General features: G+C 38.4%; 1 protein-coding gene across 1 annotated transcript; it reads right to left on the bottom strand.

Annotated features, from left to right (window-relative positions):
* Positions 1-5687: 5687 nt before the first annotated feature.
* On the bottom strand, positions 5688-15538 carry LOC114548548 (ATP-dependent RNA helicase DHX8-like). The gene is made up of 20 exons (XM_028568533.1): positions 15336-15538; positions 15136-15221; positions 14990-15056; positions 14816-14892; positions 14148-14254; positions 13652-13996; positions 13290-13434; positions 12596-12787; positions 12397-12484; positions 12211-12308; positions 11270-11417; positions 10609-10790; positions 9686-9880; positions 9417-9602; positions 9114-9324; positions 8797-8978; positions 8398-8538; positions 8138-8293; positions 7163-7236; positions 5688-5958 (listed from the first exon to the last, which is right to left on the bottom strand). Exons 1-20 carry the CDS (start codon positions 15436-15438, stop codon positions 5688-5690), a joined length of 3054 nt encoding a protein of 1017 aa, XP_028424334.1. The 5' UTR covers positions 15439-15538.
* Between the last annotated feature and the right edge of the window lie 1605 nt (positions 15539-17143).

Raw genomic sequence — 17143 nt, 5'->3', positions numbered from 1 at the left:
TTAAAAAGTCATACTATAGTGTGTCGAAATAAGTCATAGTATAGTATGTAAAAAAAAAATCACAGCATAGCATGTCAAAAATGGCATAGTATAGTATGTTGAAAAAAGTTAGTATAGTATGTTGAAAAGAAGTCATAGTATTGTATGACGAAAAAAGTCATAGTATAGTATGCCAAAAGTTTTGAAAAAAAGTCATAGTATAGTATGTTGAAAAAAGTCATAGTATAGTATGTCAAACATAGTATGTCAAAAAAAATCATAGTATAGTATTTCAAAAAAAGTCATAGTATAGTATTTCAAAAAAAAGTCATAGTATTGTATGACGAAAAAAGTCATAGCATAGTATTTCAAAAATGTAGAAAAGTCATGAAAAAGTCATAGTATAGTATGTTGAAAAAAGGCAGTATAGTATGTTGAAAAAAGTCATAGTACGTAAAAAAAATTCATAGTATAGTATGTCAAAAATTTTGAAAAAAAGTTGTAGTATAGTATGTTGAAAAAAGTCATTAAAAAGTCATAGTATAGTATGTCGTAAAAAGGTCATAGTATAGTATGTCAAAAAAGTCATAAAAAAGCCATTGTATAGGATGTCAAAAAAACATCATAGTATAGTATATCGAAAAAAAGTTGTATAGTATGTCGAAAGTTTTGAAAAAAATTCATATTATAGTATGTCGAAAAAAGTCATAGTATAGTTTGTCAAAAAAAGCAATAAAAAGTCATAGTGTAGGATTTTGAAACAAGTCATATTATAGTATGTCGTAAAAAGTCAAAAAGACATAGTTTAGAGTATGCCGATAAAAATCCATAAAAAGTCATAGTATGGTATGTAGAAAAAAGCCATAAAAGATCACAGACTTCCTGTCTGACAGGAAGCAGCATGTGAAGCTGGGGGAACACCTCTCCGACTCTCAGACCATCAGCACCGGATCCCCCCCAGGGCTGTGTTCTTTTTCCTCTGCTCTTCTCCCTGTACACCAACAGCTGCACCTCCAGTCACCAGTCTGTCAAGCGTCTGAAGTTTGCGGACGACACCTCCCTCATCGGACTCATCTCTGATGGTGACGAGTCCGCCTACAGGTGGGAGGCTGACCACCTGGTGACCTGGTGCAACCAAAACAACCTTGAGCACAACGCTCTAAACACAGTGGAGATGGTTGTGGACTTCAGGAAGAACTCAGCCCCACCTGCCCCCATCACCCTCTGTGGCTCCACAATCAACACTGTGGAGTCTTTCCACTTCCTGGGAACTATCATCTCCCAGGATCTCAAGTGGGAGCTGAACATCAGCTCCCTCGTCAAGAAAGCACAACAGAGGCAGCTGACGAAATTCAACCTGCCAAAGACAATGATGGTGCACTTCTACACAGCCATCATTGAGTCCATCCTCACATCCTCCATCACCATCTGGTACGCTGCTGCCACCGCCAAGGACAAGGGCAGACTACAGCATGTCATTCGATCTGCAGAGAAGGCGATTGGCTGCAATCTGCCGCCGCTCCAGGACCTGAACGCCACCAGGACTCTGAAGCGTGCTGGAAAGATTGTGGCTGACCCCTCCCACCCCGGGCACAAACTCTTTGAGCCACTTCCCACTAGCCTTATCAACAAGGCCTGGACACCACCCTTATTCTCTCCACACTACACCTCTGGCTCTACATGTCACTGTACCTACTCTGCTGTAGCGTTCCTTTTTACTACTGTTTAACTTATTTTATTATTTATTTATTTTTATCTTTATTAAAACATACTGTGTGTATATGTTTATACTTATATTGTTTATATTCTTTTTATCCCTCTTATATTTAGAGAATGTGTGACATGCACCAACACCATGACAAATTCCTTGTATGTGCAAAAAACATTTACTTGGCAATAAAGCCCTTTCTGATTCTGATTCTAATTCTGAAAAGTCATTAAAAAGTCATAGTATAGTATGTTGTAAAAAGTCATATAAAAGCCATAGTATAGTATGTTGTAAAAAGTCAAAAGGTCATAGTGTAGTATGTCGAAAAATGTCATAGTATAGTGTCATAGAATAGTATGTCGAAAAAAGTTATAGTATAGTATGTCGAAGAAAAGTCATAGTATAGTATGTCGAAAAAGTAATTAAAAAGTAATACTATAGTGTGTCGAAATAAGTCATAGTATAGTATGTCGAAAAAAAGTCATTAAAAAGTCATAGAATAGTATGTCGAAAAAGAATTATAGTATAGTATGTCGAAGAAAAGCCATAGTATAGTATGTCGAAAAAAGTCATTAAAAAGTAATACTATCGTGTGTAGAAAAAAGTCATAGTATAGGGGTTAGGGTTGAGAATTTTGAAAAAAAGTCCGGTGGCCCTTTACTGCAAATCACAACAGCAAATAGAAAAACGCAACAGCAAATCATAAAACACAACGGCAAATAGGAAAACATTTCAACAAATCATAAAACACGACAGCAAATATGAAAACACAACAGTAAATATGAAAACACAACAGTAAATATGAAACAAAACAGTAAATACGAAAACACGACAGCAAATATGAAAACACAACAGTAAATATGAAAACACAACAGTAAATATGAAAACACAACAGTAAATAGGAAAACATGACAGCAAATAGGAAAACCACGGCAAATATGAAAACACGATAGCAAATATGAAAACACTTCAACAAATCATAAAAAACAACGACATTAACTTCTATCAGAAAAGGTAGGGCCTATCTAGCCGAGGACGGACCCTCCTGATTGGACAGACTGATTGTCTGTCTGTTAAAAGTAGGCGCTTTTCCGTGTTTTTTACCTCTCCTTCCTGTTACAGTTTTTTCCAATTGCTAAAACACAATTTTGCAAACTAGGCTGGTTTTATCAAAATACTTAACACAATTCACAAAACCACACACCCAAACTGCAAAATACCTCATATATCCTGCAAAATGAAGCACTGCAAGCAAAACTGCATATAGCATTATCAAAATCAAACTTTTGCACCAAATGGCACACACTTCATTCATGTTACCAGATTTTTGTCTAACCAACTACATACTGTTGGGCATAATGAAAAGCACTCTCATCTTTAGTATGCTTTGCCATAATACTAAAACAGTTCAAATTGTAGAAAATTCTTCAGATTGTTCACATGCACAGAAATATTTGCAGATATACACATGCTGTTGAAACATTTATTTTTTTACTTTTTCACCAAACAATTCAGTGCAGCATATGCACAGCAGATATATTTACATTGGACTGAACATAAATATGCTCCCAAAAAACAGTAAACTGAAAAAGAAAATTGCTGAAAAAATGTGCAGAAATGTTGCAGAAAGGTGCTCACCTGTGGTCTTTTCATAGTGCTTACTTCCTGATTGAAGTGGTAACCATTAACCATTGAGGTGTTTGGCCAGGTGGCATGTATATTGGCCAATTAGCTCATGTAGTGTCTTTTTGAAAGGCAGTGTTTTGAAATGGCAAACGTGACTTTTGTGTCTTATGCAGAGAACCATGTTCAGTGCATTTAAAAAGTGCCATTTTGAATTGCAAAATGTGTGTAAAACAGAAAATGTGTTTAGACTTTTGTAGACTTGAGAAGACGTTTTGCTCTCTGTGTGTCAGTTTAAATAATTGTGCTATGCATGTCATTTTAGTGTGTTAGCAACTGGAAAAAACTGTAAAAGACAGACAGTCCGTCTGTCCAATCAAAAGTGTTTTCCATATTTCATATTTTCTGTTGTTTTATGATTTGTTGAAATGTTTTCCTATTTACCATTGTGTTTTAAGATTTGCCGTTGCGTTTTTCTATTTGCTGTTGTGATTTGCACTTCAGGACACCATAAAAAAGTCATAGTATAGTATGTCGAGAATAAAAAAAAAAAGTCATAGTATAGTATGTCAAAAAAAGTCATGAAAAAGTCATAGTATAGTATTTAAAAAAACAGGTCTTAGTATAGTATGTCGAAAGTTTTGAAAAAAAGTCATAGTATAGTATGTCGAAAAACAGGTCATAGTATAGTATGTTGAAAAAAGTAATTAAAAAGTCATAGTATAGTATGTCGTAAAAAGGTCATAGTATAGTATGTTGAAAAAAGTCAAAAAAGTATGTTGAAAAAAAGTACATTGAAAAAAATTATTAAAAAGTCATAGTATAGTATGTCCAATAAAAGTCATAGTATACTATTTCGAAAAAAGCTATAAAAAGTTATATGTTGAAAAAAGTCATAAAGTCATAGTACAGTATGATGTTAAAGTCATAGTACAATATGTCAAACAAAAGTCATGAAAAAGTCATAGTACACATACTGACATCGACATACTATACTATGACTTTTTTATGACTTTTTTCGACATACCATACTATGGCTTTTTTATGACTTTTTTCGACATACTACGGACATCTTTGGATTTTTTCGAAACACTATACTATGACTTTTAAGGTTTTTTTCGACATACTATACTTTGACTTTTTCCCAAAATACTTTTTTGGACATACTATACTATGACTTTTAATGACTTTAATGTGGTAAAAAGTCCTAGTATAGTTATGTGGTAAGAAATGTCATGAACAAAATCACATGATAGTCCATCCATCAATTGTCTGCATATCCGGGGTCGTGGTATGTCGAAAAATGTCATGAAAGTCATAATATAGCATGCATAGGGATTGTTCTGTTTTTAAGAGCTGCATTCTCACATCTGAGGCCTATTCAATCAATAAACATGACTGTGGTTGAAGAGATCGCTTAATAAATACCCATAATAATATCCTAACTGAAATCCAGACTAATCTTTCCTGTGTTTTCGTTATAAGGCACATGTGGGTATGCTTTACCTAGTCCGCTTCCCCTCCCCCCCAATTTATGAGCGAGGATTATGGTAAACATAAACAAACAAACCAAATTAATTATGTGACTCAGCTGCTCAGGCCGTTTATACGAACATTCGTCATTTCAGGAAATGTTATTTGCTTTCTTACCAAGAGTTAAATCAAAACATACCTCTCTCATGTCTGGGCGGTAAATATGAAGCTACAGCCAGCAGCCGGTAACCTTAGCTTGGAATAAAGACTGCCAGCCTCATATTCACTGCACAGACAAAAAGTAAAGAAGCTACATTTTTCAAAAATATCAAACTATTCCTTTACCTGAAACAGCATTTGGCCCTAATACTTTGCACACATATTTAACAAATGTTCCATATTTACCCATTTACATGCAGACAAGATGTGATAATTAGAAGGCAGGAGCAAATAAAAGTACACCCAGTGTTCAAGATTGCAATTTAAAAGACAGAAAGAAAAGATCTCAATCACCCATGTTAAATATTTAATCGAAAATACAATATAGAAAACGTTGACCAACTGCAGTGTTAACACTTGATCATAGTAACATAGCTATCACGGCAAAAATCATTCTTACTGACATAATTTAAATACATTGCTGCAATGTTTCTACATCTACACATTTCCAATATAACAATTAAGTAACGGATAATCCCTGGCACAGCTACTTACTAAAGAAATCAATAATTTGACACAAAATATTGATTTAAAAACAGATTTTCATAGATCTATAATCAAAACTCTGTCCATGGCAGCAGTCTGCTATACAGAAATAACAGATTGTCGAATGCTGTGATTGACCAATCAGAATCAAGTATTCAACAAAGCTGTGTAATAATTAAGGTTTAATTGTCTTTCTTAGTCAGTATGCCCAACGACGTTTGTTCGCCTGGTATAAAAGCGTGAAGCACAGGAGATCTTTGTCTTTTAAACTGGTCAGATTCTCCAGGCTGTTTGTCCTGAAAATGGAAGGATTGAATTCCAGTTTCTGTTGTCTCTTCTGCCTGCTGAGGCGCGTGGGATCGGCAACTCTGTAGAAAGCCGGCGCAAACTCCACCAGCCAGCGAGGGTCGATGGTGGTCACCTCCCGCATGTACTCCTTGGTGGTCAGCACCAACTCGTGGTACACAAGCCTGCAGGAAGTATAACAGGGACAAAAAAATACAGTTAATATTGATTAACTCAGGGCTGCAACTAAAAGATTATTTTCATCAACAATACATCACTAAAAAGCTGCAGTCAGTGAACACTTCTTTTAATTTTACTTGATAAATGAACTGAGTTTATTCATTTTCATGTACATTTCAGTGATCATTTTATTTATTTTTATTTTATTATTTCAGGACAATGCACATTTGATGAACATGTACTGCAGTACACGAAAAAAGGTGGTATTTCCTAATGGGCGTTTCCATCTCTAGTCCATTTGGACAAAACACAAATTCAATTTGGTCTTGGACAAAAGATACCATTTGGCACACTTTTAAAATTTACTTTATAAAACAGAGTAAAACAGGACGAAAGAAAAGAAAAACAGGACAAATCATCAGTAAATGTTAAAACAGAGACACAACATACATATTTTAATTCACAGAAATCCATATAACACATCCATACCTGTTGTTCTGTTTCCGGTCTAAGTTAGATCCTAAATAATGATTGTGGGATTTTCTTGAAATTACTAGTTGTTGCAACAGATAAAAAAATTCTACAAATTTGCTAAGCCAAAATCAGGACGTTAATTCTGGCTGGCGGTTGAAGAGCGTGCTGGAGGGGTGGAGGTACACCACCTTGGTCAATGGGTTTGCGTTAACGCCGTTAATAAACGTGTTTAACTGACAGCACTAGTTCATGTTATAGAAGTAAGTCTAGTCTAATGTGGTCCACAGGATACCACGTCTAACTTGTGTCTAAGGAATATACCTTTGGTCTGTAAAAGATGTTCTGCAATTGGTCTATTGACACGATGGTGAAACATCTAGTCAAATTGCAGCCCAGATGGACAACATGATCAACATCTTATGTTTGGGCTCCAGGGAAAAATATCTGAACCATTTTAGACAGGTTCTGAATCAAATTCAAATACATTATGCATAATTTCAAACCAAAATGCCTAAACAGAGATCTTGAAACACAGTGGACAAATGTATTCTAGGTATTTCTCAGTTGGTCATTCAAACACACTTGCACAGATTATACAAGTAAATACAGCAATATCCATGATGCTCATCATCTGCTTGCGTATCTCCTCACCCTTCTGCCCAAGGAGTGGGCTTGGATGTAAGCCTTCATCATCCAGGGGTCCCAGAACTTGTTGTTCTCCATGGCTGTGATCACAGTCCAGCATGGGTGGAGGGTCCATGAAGGAAAACCAGGAGGTCATTTCTGCCCATGGCCTGGGCCTGTTTGTCCTGAAAATGGAAAAGATTGAAAATCACAGTTTTTGTAATGGTAATGCCTAAAAGAATATGATAATAACTGGGCAACAGAGTCATGAATTGTGTTCAGATTGAAAATCCTTTAATCACTAGGTTTCACCCTTCAAATGTTTTGGACAATCCCAAAAAGCAGTTAGGCAGAGGGAAACTAGTGCTGTCAAACGATTAAAATATATATATATATTTTTTTAAATCGCATTAATGTCATAGTTATGTCATAGTTAATTAATCACACATTTGTATTTATTCTAAATGTCCCTTGATGTTTTTTTTGTCCCATTATTTTTTTCTCATTTTACTGCTCTTATCAAGATGGAAAAGTGGATCAGCTTGCTTTGTCGCCTGGATTTGACAAGGGGGGAGAATTTGCATCAGCTGTGTGCTTGGCCATCATCAGGTGGTATTTCAGAATGGACGTGCTGCGATGATAGCTCAGTTCACAACGACAAAACACACAGATCACTTTGGTCTTGTCAAAGGAACCATTTGGTAACTTTTTAAAAGTAAACTTTCCATTCAGAATCTTATTGGCATCCATTTCGGCGTCTTGCGCTCGCCACCCACTCAAAACCTAACATTAGCCTGCTACTCTTTGGCCGGCTCGCAAGCCCAAACAAGTGTGTGCAGCGTGCCTGTTGTTCTGTTTCCGGTCTAGCTAGATCCGGTGTGGTGTTGTAGTTTTTTAACGTTACTAGTTGTTGCAACAGCATGTGAAAAAAACTACAAAGTTTGCTAGGCTAAAAAGAACGTAAATCTTGCGATAAAAAATTGACGCCATTAAAATGGGTTTGCGTTAATGCCATTAAAAACGCGTTTAACTGACAGCACTAATGGAAACTGATTAATAGAGGTGTTAGAAGGGTCAGTAAATTACCTTCAGAGACAGCACAGTGCTGGCCAAGTTGGTTCTCTGGATCTCAGGGACGTTGGTGGTCAGCATCTCGTCTCGGTAGGCTCTCTCGGTGTAGAGCCTGTAACACTTCCCTGGGCCCGTTCTGCCGGCTCGACCCGACCTCTGCTTGGCCTGGGCCTGAAAACACATCAAGGAGTTTTTAAAAAAGGATTCTCTCGAGTCTTTCAATCAAATCATTACCAATAATGGGGGTGGGGGTGGGAGGGTTAAAGTGGATATACCTGTGATATTGGAGTCACCACAAGCTGGTCGATGCCCGACTTGGAATTATACACAATCTGTTTAACAAAGCCAGGGTCCACCACGTAGTAGATTCCATCAATAGTGAGAGACGTCTCAGCAATGTTTGTGGCAATGATGACCTGGTGGTAAGCAGTGAGGGGAAAAAAATGAGAAGATCAGAAATGAATTACTCTTTGAGGTGAATAATTTGTTCTGTGCTGAGCTTTAGATTAAAATACTAATCAAAAGCCACCGAATCCCATAGTAAAATGTACCTTAATTCAGCAAAGACAAGTGTTATTTTGGAACTTAAAGAACAAGTAAAAGAACTGGTGTCTGGCTCTAAAAATGCCCCCAACAACCCAACAGCTTTAATCTTATCCAGTAGAGTGTATTACCTTTCTGCTGCCTAGGGGTGCAGGGTCAAAGATTCTTGTCTGCATCTCACTGGGCAGCGCGGAGTAAACTGGAAGAATAATCAGCTCGGGAACGTTCGGCCCCAGTGACTTCATTCTCTCGTACAAGATCTCACAGGCGGTGTCGATCTCTTCCTGTCCAGTCAGAAACACCAGGACGTCACCTGGATTAAGAACAGGGAGAAAATTAATGTTTAAGGTTTAAAGTAAGTATAAAACGCCTTAAAATAATCACCACTTGTCCCTGGGACTTGAAATTCAAGATGGTGTAAGGAAACCGGTTTGTGACGCAACCGTACCTGGGGGCTCGGTTAGATGGATCTGCATAACAGTAATGAGACCGGCATCCATGTAGTCTGTCTCAGGTTCTTTGGTGTAGAGAACCTCCACTGGGAAAGTCCTTCCTGGGATGGTGAAGATGGGCGCTTCGTAAAAATACTGGGAGAACTTCACGGCGTCCAGTGTAGCAGAGGACACGATAAGTTTCATGTCTTTGCGTTTCTGTATCGTCTAAAAAGAGACAGAGGAGGTCGTTGTATGAGAAAGTGTTGTTGCTATGAATTTACTGTTTTTGGAAAACATTGTATGAGTTTGTAGAATACCTTCTTGAGAAGGCCAAAGAGCACGTCGGTGTGGATTGTTCTCTCGTGGGCCTCGTCGAGCATAATGAGGGAATACTGACTCATGTCTGGGTCCAGCAGACACTCCCTTTGCAGCATACCATGGGTCATGTACTTGATTACTGTCTCAGTACTGGTGCAGTCCTCAAAACGAATCGTGTAACCCACCTAAAATGAAGGTTAAAAAAAAATAAATGAGAGGAAAGGCTCTCAGTAATAAATTCTTGTACATATTAAAAAGGATCACTCACTTCTTGGCCTAGACAGCAACCATACTCCTCGGAGACTCTCTTGGCCACTGACATGGCGGCTACACGACGGGGCTGCGTACAGCCAATCTTCCCCCGGGAGGTGTAGCCTGCCTCCGCCAGGTACTGAGTGATCTGCGTGGTCTTACCAGACCCCGTCTCTCCAACTACGATCAAGATCTGATTATCGTGGACAGCCTGTCAAGAAGAAGAATTAACTGGTAAGATATTAAGGTGCATCCATTCAGCCCGGGATTATTTGCATTGCATTAGGTGCATTGATGGCTCAGTGGGTAGATGGCCAAAAGTTTGGACACACCTTCTCATTCAATGTGTTTCTTTATTTTCATGACTATTTACATTGTAGATTCTCACTCAAGGCATCAAAACTATGAATGAACACATATGGAATTATGTACTTAACAAAAAAGTGTGAAATAACTGAAAACATGTCTTATATTTTAGATTCTTCAAAGTAGCCACCCTTTGCTTTTTTTGATAACTCTGCAAACCCTTGGTGTTCTCTCAATGAGCTTCATGAGGTAGTCACCTGAAATGGTTTTCACTTCACAGGTGTGCCTTGTCAGGGTTAATTAGTGGAATTTTTTCCCTTATTAATAAAAAAAGCAAAGGGTGGCTACTTTGAAGAATCTAAAATATAAGACATGTTTTCAGTTATTTCACACTTTTAGTTAAGTACATAATTCCATATGTGCTCATTCATAGTTTTGATGCCTTCAGTGAGAATCTACAATGTAAATAGTCATGAAAATAAAAAGGAAACGCATTTGAATGAGAAGGTGTGTCCAAACTTTTGGCCTGTACTGTATATATATGTTGTAATTTTGGGATTTACACCTTTTAGACATCATTCATAAGTCCCCCTTTCTCATTCAGTTTTCCTATCATCTCTCCACTGCTCGTACCTGAACAAGCTCTGCCTTAAGCTTGTAAATAGGCAGACTCTCTCTCTGCTGCAGGATAGACAGTTCGGTCTTCTTGCCATATGACACCTGGTTCCCTCCGAAGGCTTGTCTTTTCCACTCTGGAAGATCGACAGGCATAGCGCCGATGCCTCTCATGTTGGCAGCAATCTGCCTTCCTTCATCTGTACAGGAGAGGAACAAGGACTAATGTAAAGTTCCGGCAAGATCCTACTATTTTGTTTAATCTAGATTAACTGCAATGATAACGAACGTGCTATCATGAGTCAGAAGTAGTGACCAGGACTGGAAGGAACTCGTGAAGCCTCCGATCTCCCCTCGGGCTACAGAGTGCAGAGTCACAGTGCATTATGACTCTGTGTGCCAGCGTAAACTCATGGGGGCAGCTAGATAATCATCTCCAGTCATGCCGTGGTAACAATGTAACAGTGTAATAGGCCTGGCACAAGACAGATGGTTATATTTCATTTTCTGACACAACATAGATTGACTTTGTCCTATCATTAATTTACGGTTGAACGTTTGTTCCACTGATGCTTGAAAAAAAAAATAATAAAATAAATAATCACACAGTCAGGGTGTCACAGCCTCATTTATAAAGTGAGGGCTGGAGCATTACAGAGGTGTATTCTCAGGTCCTTACAATCAGGCATGGGGTCTATCCAGTTCTTGTGGAGACCCGTAGGGATGGCGTCCAACTCTGCCGCGCGAGCCGCCTGCTTCAGCTCTCTCCTCTCCTTCGCAAGAGCGCTCTGCATCATGGCTGCTTGGGAGAGGGAGCCGTCTGGATTCTGATGGACAAAAATGGAAACAATTATTGGTAGGATGATAGAAGAAACTAAATACTTCCAGGTATCTAATGCACTTTATTTAAAATAAATCCTCAACATCATCCAACTACGCCACCTGCTGGCAATAACAGTAACAGCAGCAGGTGTTGGTAGCAGTGCAGATGGCTATGTGCCGATGTGCACCATCTACAGGCAAGGAGAGTATTAGCTGCTCTAATTCTAATTCTAATTTTCTTTTCTATAGCTGCGGTTAGGGTTTGTGTGTTTGTCTGTGTTTTTAGATTGTATATTCCAACCTTTATGAATAGAGATACAGATACTAGAATAAAGTATAATGAAGAATTTACACTGCTCGGAGTGAGTCATTGTGGGTTTTCTCTCATCCAGAACTTTTTATTTGTCCATAGGGGGAATTAAGGATGTGAGGCAGAGGACAAAAGAGGGCAAGTTTTTTTCCTTGGTGCTGCATATTCCTAACTATAAATTTGGAGGTTGTTTATTGGTAAAATATTGAGCTTTGGACAGGGATTTTTGAAAGCTTAAAAGAGTCATTTAAAAAACCCTGAAAATCTTGTTTCATCCGGTGTTGGTTTAACTTCAACTACATAATTGTAGTATCCAATATCCAGAGGTTGTTGTGACGCAAATCAATTATTTTATGTTAGTGTAAAACATACACACAAAGAATGTGAGGGAGTTACAACTCAGTTCCATGAGATTTTATTTAAACAGATATTAAGTATGATCCGCACAGATCTACCCACACCCCCAAACAACAAGTCTGAATGTATACCTTTACTATTTTGACTGGGCTCATGGTCGTGCTCCATTTAGTCTGTCCCCTCAGGAATGGTGGTTCCTCTTCCACTAGATCAATCTCTAATTCTACATCTGTGGAGGAAAAAGAGACATTGTCCTGCAACGTTACTTTATTAATTTTTTAGCAAATAAAACGTAAGAATAAAGCGTAAAGTTTTACCTTCATCATCATCTATTTTAGGAAGGATTCCCGTCTCCTCGTCAAATTCTGGGAATTCTTCTTTAGGAAGTACGTTGGCTGCAATCATCTGAATGGGAGAATATGTTGTTTTTTTATCAGAATGGTTATAAACATAGCCAAGGAAGACATCAGCCTTACTTAAATTAATCCATTTTACATGAATGAGTTTGATGAATACCTGTTTAATTTCCCATTTTTCAAGGTCAGTTATCTTGGAAAGCCGTTTGCGTTCGGTTGGGTTTTCCTCCAGTTCCACAATGCTGGCTTCAACAGGGCGGTCGGGGTTCCTCATGGCCTCGTCTCCGACTGCAGTGTCCAGGTTTCTTCTCCGGTTGGGGTTCAGGTCCTCCCCCGTCTCTTGGTTGACATCCTGGCAACATGTAAACCATTGACCATTCATTTCTAGCCAACATTTGAGAAACCAATTATTATATTGGATGTTACTGTTTTTGCAAATAAATGTATGGAGTACTTCAACATTTTGACATGTTGTATGCATTGTAACCGTCAAAGTTACGTTTGATTTCAAGTCATTGTCTAAAAGTGGGAGAAAATGCATGATTTATGATCCACCTACAATAACTAACTAATCAATAGCAACAAATACTATTGTTTTTATGAGTCAACATTTTAAGGTGGGTATTTAGTATCTCCTTTATTTTAATCAACTGGTTACTTTTACTGCTGTTGGGAAACAAGAGAAAGAGGAAAGTGTGAGAGGATTGCATCTTTTCACACATTATGTGCACACATCTTACTGTCAGACTGTTTTCATTATGGTCAATGGATTTCTCTCGTTTCCTTGCGGAGCAACGTACAAACGACTGTCCCTCTCCCGGGCTGTATGGTTGTATGACGGCTACATGACTCACCTTCATGCTGAGGCTGGCTTTGGTTCCAGTGAATGACAGCACTTTGACCTTCACCTTTTGGCCTTTGGTGACCACGTCAGCCACATTGGCTATACGTCCTTCTTTGCGCAGTTCTGAGATGTGCACCAGGCCTTCCCAGCGTTTCCTGCAGAAAATAACATTTTCATACTACAGGTCAGGATGATCAGGGTGCACACAGCAGAACATTATATAGAAAACACCGAAATGTGAGTGCAAAAGGGAGAAATATTGAAATATTTAGAAGTAGACTCAAGACAAATAAGCAACACTGAAATCCTGGGATACAAAACATCAAAACAAGTTGGTGGCATGGCTGTCAAGACACCATTTCTGTGACTGACCTGAGGCCCTCTAGCTGCACAAAACATCCAAATTGCATAATACTGCTGATTTTGCCATTGTAGATGTCGCCCACAACAGGCTCCTCTGGCGGAGGGCGATCCACAAGTCTATCACGCAAACAGTTAGAGTCTCTGTTATCCTTCTTGTTGTTGCTGCTGCTGTTGTTGTTGTTGTTGTCATCGTCTCTGCGAGGGCTGGGTGGATGGTCACTCCAGCGAGACACTCGTTTCCTTTTGGGCTTAGGGTTTGTTTCTCCTTCCCGATCTCTTGATCTTGAGCGAGGGCGAATTTGCTGACATCCAGTCTGCCTGTCTGTGTCTCGACTTCTGTCACTGGGCAAATTTCTGAGGAGCAAATAAGAAAAAGACAAGTCCGATTTTTACTCCAGTCAGTTATAAAGAGACGATTCAATTTTAAAATATATCATAAACTCTCTTGTTCTATCAGCTTCTTTTCTAAGTGGCAGGTGTCTACTTTTGGGACATTTTTTTTTACCCATTATCGGAGCTTGTTCCACAGAAGTTAGGCATGAGCATCTCCAGCTCCTTCATGGCTGCTGCTGCAACCTGCTGATCATCTTTATCTGTGTGGCGTGGTTGAAACTGATGAAGAGGTAATAATTAGTGAAAAACTTAGTCCATAAAAACTATAAACTGTAAACTTCTCCCACTGACAAAGAGTTGTATTTTTCTTTAGAGGTTTGCCAGAAGCTCCAAAAAGTTTAAATATAATTGAGAGAAGAATGTTTTAATTGTCTGCCATCCTTTTTCAGGGTGTCTACAGGTATCAGACACTCAAATATAATGCTTTTTAAAAGACATTTTAAAGTATTGCAGGTAAGTATGAAGTATATATGTGGTCCCGTGAAGAGGTTGCTTTTATGTAGGAATATGGTTATTAGAGTGAGTCAGGTTGCTCTACATAAGACAGTGGTAAGTTTAAAGATTAGTTACAACAGAAATGTGGATTTGCACAGAAAACAGCTTGACCCATTTTGACAATAATAAATTAAAAGATGGACAAATTAATTTAAATAAAATGTTTGTGGCAATTAAGACCTCACAAATCTCAGACTATTTAATGACTTTTTAAAGCCTACAACTTATACAATTTAATTTAAGACTTTTTAAGTACTTGTAGACACCCTTTTGAATGAGCCTTACCATCCACACAGGATCATCTGGTTTACATAAGGCAGGAAATTTCTCTTTCAGCTTGTCCTCACGTGTTGGCTGATGAGCTGTCATACACAACAGAGAAGAGATCATTTATCAGTGGACCCATAGCTGGAAAACACAAGGTATTGTTACATAAAATGAATTAAAAAGTCTCTGTACCTTTACTTGTAGATGGTGGGGCTCGCATGGTTTGAATAAGTCTATGTAAGTTACCAACAAAGGTGTCCTTAAAAAAAAAAAAGCATTGGTGTAAATACAATGCAACCGCAACAAACGAAATTGAAGGTGTTTGTTAGCACGCTTACTGTAAAATCTGCTCCATTTTTTAACAGAGCTGCTTTGAAATCCTCAAATGTTGGGTGTTTTTCGGCCAGGCTGATGATAAATTCAGCTGCAAAACATCAACTGTTGTTAAGCTGCATGCTAATATAGCTAGACGTTGAAACAGTTAGTTAGCTAGCTCTGTAGATGAAAAAAACAATGTTGTCATGTAGCGTAACGTTACCCAGATCTTTTTCGCTTATTCCTAGATGATTCTCCAACTCCGTGCACACCTTTGACACCAAAGATAAATATTCAAGACGCTTTATTTCGTCTAAAGTAGCCATTTCTCTGTATTTATTTTGACCGGACCAGGAAAGGGTTCTTCTTCTCCTTCTTTAGTTAAAGCGCCAACGACAGTGTTTAAGTGCTGCTGCTGCCCCCTACCGGTCAACAGGCAGATAACACATTACCGTTTACACAGTAAAACCAGTAAAACCTTAGTGGTGGGAATGAGCCAGGTGGTGCATTGAGTACAATTTTGAGGTACTTAGTATTTCGCTTGAGTTTTTCCATTTCATGCTAAAAAAATTTTTACGCAGACTTAGAGTGTTTGGGGTCTGTACAAATATCATGTTAATCTTCTATAGAGCAACAATAGAGTCAATTCTTCGGTATGGTATAATCAGCTGGTTTGGAAATTTGACAGTTAAATCCAAGACGCAGATTTTTAATTTGGTTAAAACGGCAGGCAAAATTATGGGAACACCTGCACCCCTCAACCTGCAGGAGCTTTTTAATCATGCAACAATCAGGCAGGCTAAGATCATCCTATCTGATAACTCTCATGTGTTGTTTTCGGAGTTTGAGCTATTGAACTCAGGAAAGAGGTACAGGGTTCCTCTCTGCAAATATAATAGATATAAGCACTCATTTGTTCCTCTCGCAGTTAAGCTCATAAATGAGCAGCAATGAATGTATGACCACGAATTCTATTAATGTAAATTTGTGACTGAATGTATTGATAGGACTGAAGGAATTACTGCATTTTTACAATGGAATTTTAAGGATATTTATATTTCCAAATGGATACATTTTGTTTATACTGCCTTTTTAGAAAATGGTAACTTGTAATTTTGCACAGCTACTTGAGTAGCCTACATGTTCAATGTCTAACTGTTTTAACCATGTGTTTGATGTGTGTCTATGTTACTCTTGCAGCAATTTCTCTCTGTCCAAAACGAATTTCTCCTTTGGGAGACTAATAAAGAGACGTTGACTTTGATAATACTTAATTTATTTATAAAAGAAATTATTCTAAAAATTTTTTTGCATTTTATTGATAGGACAGCTGTATGCATGGATGGGAGAGAGAGAGAGGGGGGATGACATGCAGCAAAGAGCCACGGGTCAGACTTGAACCTGGACCACTGCGGTAAGGACTGAGTCTTGGTACGGTTTGGGGGGCACTCTCAAACAGGTGAGCTACCAGGATGCCCCAATGTTACCTAATACTTATAGTCCAGCAGGGCTGGACTGGGACAAAAAAATCGGCCCTGGCATTTTTGGCCCAGGCGGCCCACACCCACCGTGATTGGTCAGACACATTCCCTGCAGACAGTCCTCCTAAAATATACGTGCATGCTATGATATGAGTTGCCTAGTGTTAAAATATACGTGCATGCTATGATATGAGTTGCCTAGTGTTAAAATATACGTGCATGCTATGATATGAGTTGCCTAGTGTTAAAATATACGTGCATGCTATTATATGAGTTGCCTAGTGTTAAAATATGCGTGCATGCTATTATATGAGTTGCCTAGTGTTAAAATATACGTGCATGCTATGATATGAGTTGCCTAGTGTTAAAATATACGTGCATGCTATGATATGAGTTGCCTAGTGTTAAAATATACGTGCATGCTATGATATGAGTTGCCTAGTGTTAAAATATACGTGCATGCTATTATATGAGTTGCCTAGTGTTCAGCGTTCATGTGATAGTTTTGGATCCTTCAAGAGGGGTATCAAGACTTATCTGTTGATCTTAC

Source organism: Perca flavescens, chromosome 21 (assembly GCF_004354835.1).
Source record: "Perca flavescens isolate YP-PL-M2 chromosome 21, PFLA_1.0, whole genome shotgun sequence".
In the NCBI taxonomy this organism is placed as follows: domain Eukaryota; kingdom Metazoa; phylum Chordata; class Actinopteri; order Perciformes; family Percidae; genus Perca; species Perca flavescens.
The sequence above is the reverse complement of the archived record's forward strand: the minus strand, read 5'-3'. Positions and strand labels throughout refer to the sequence as shown.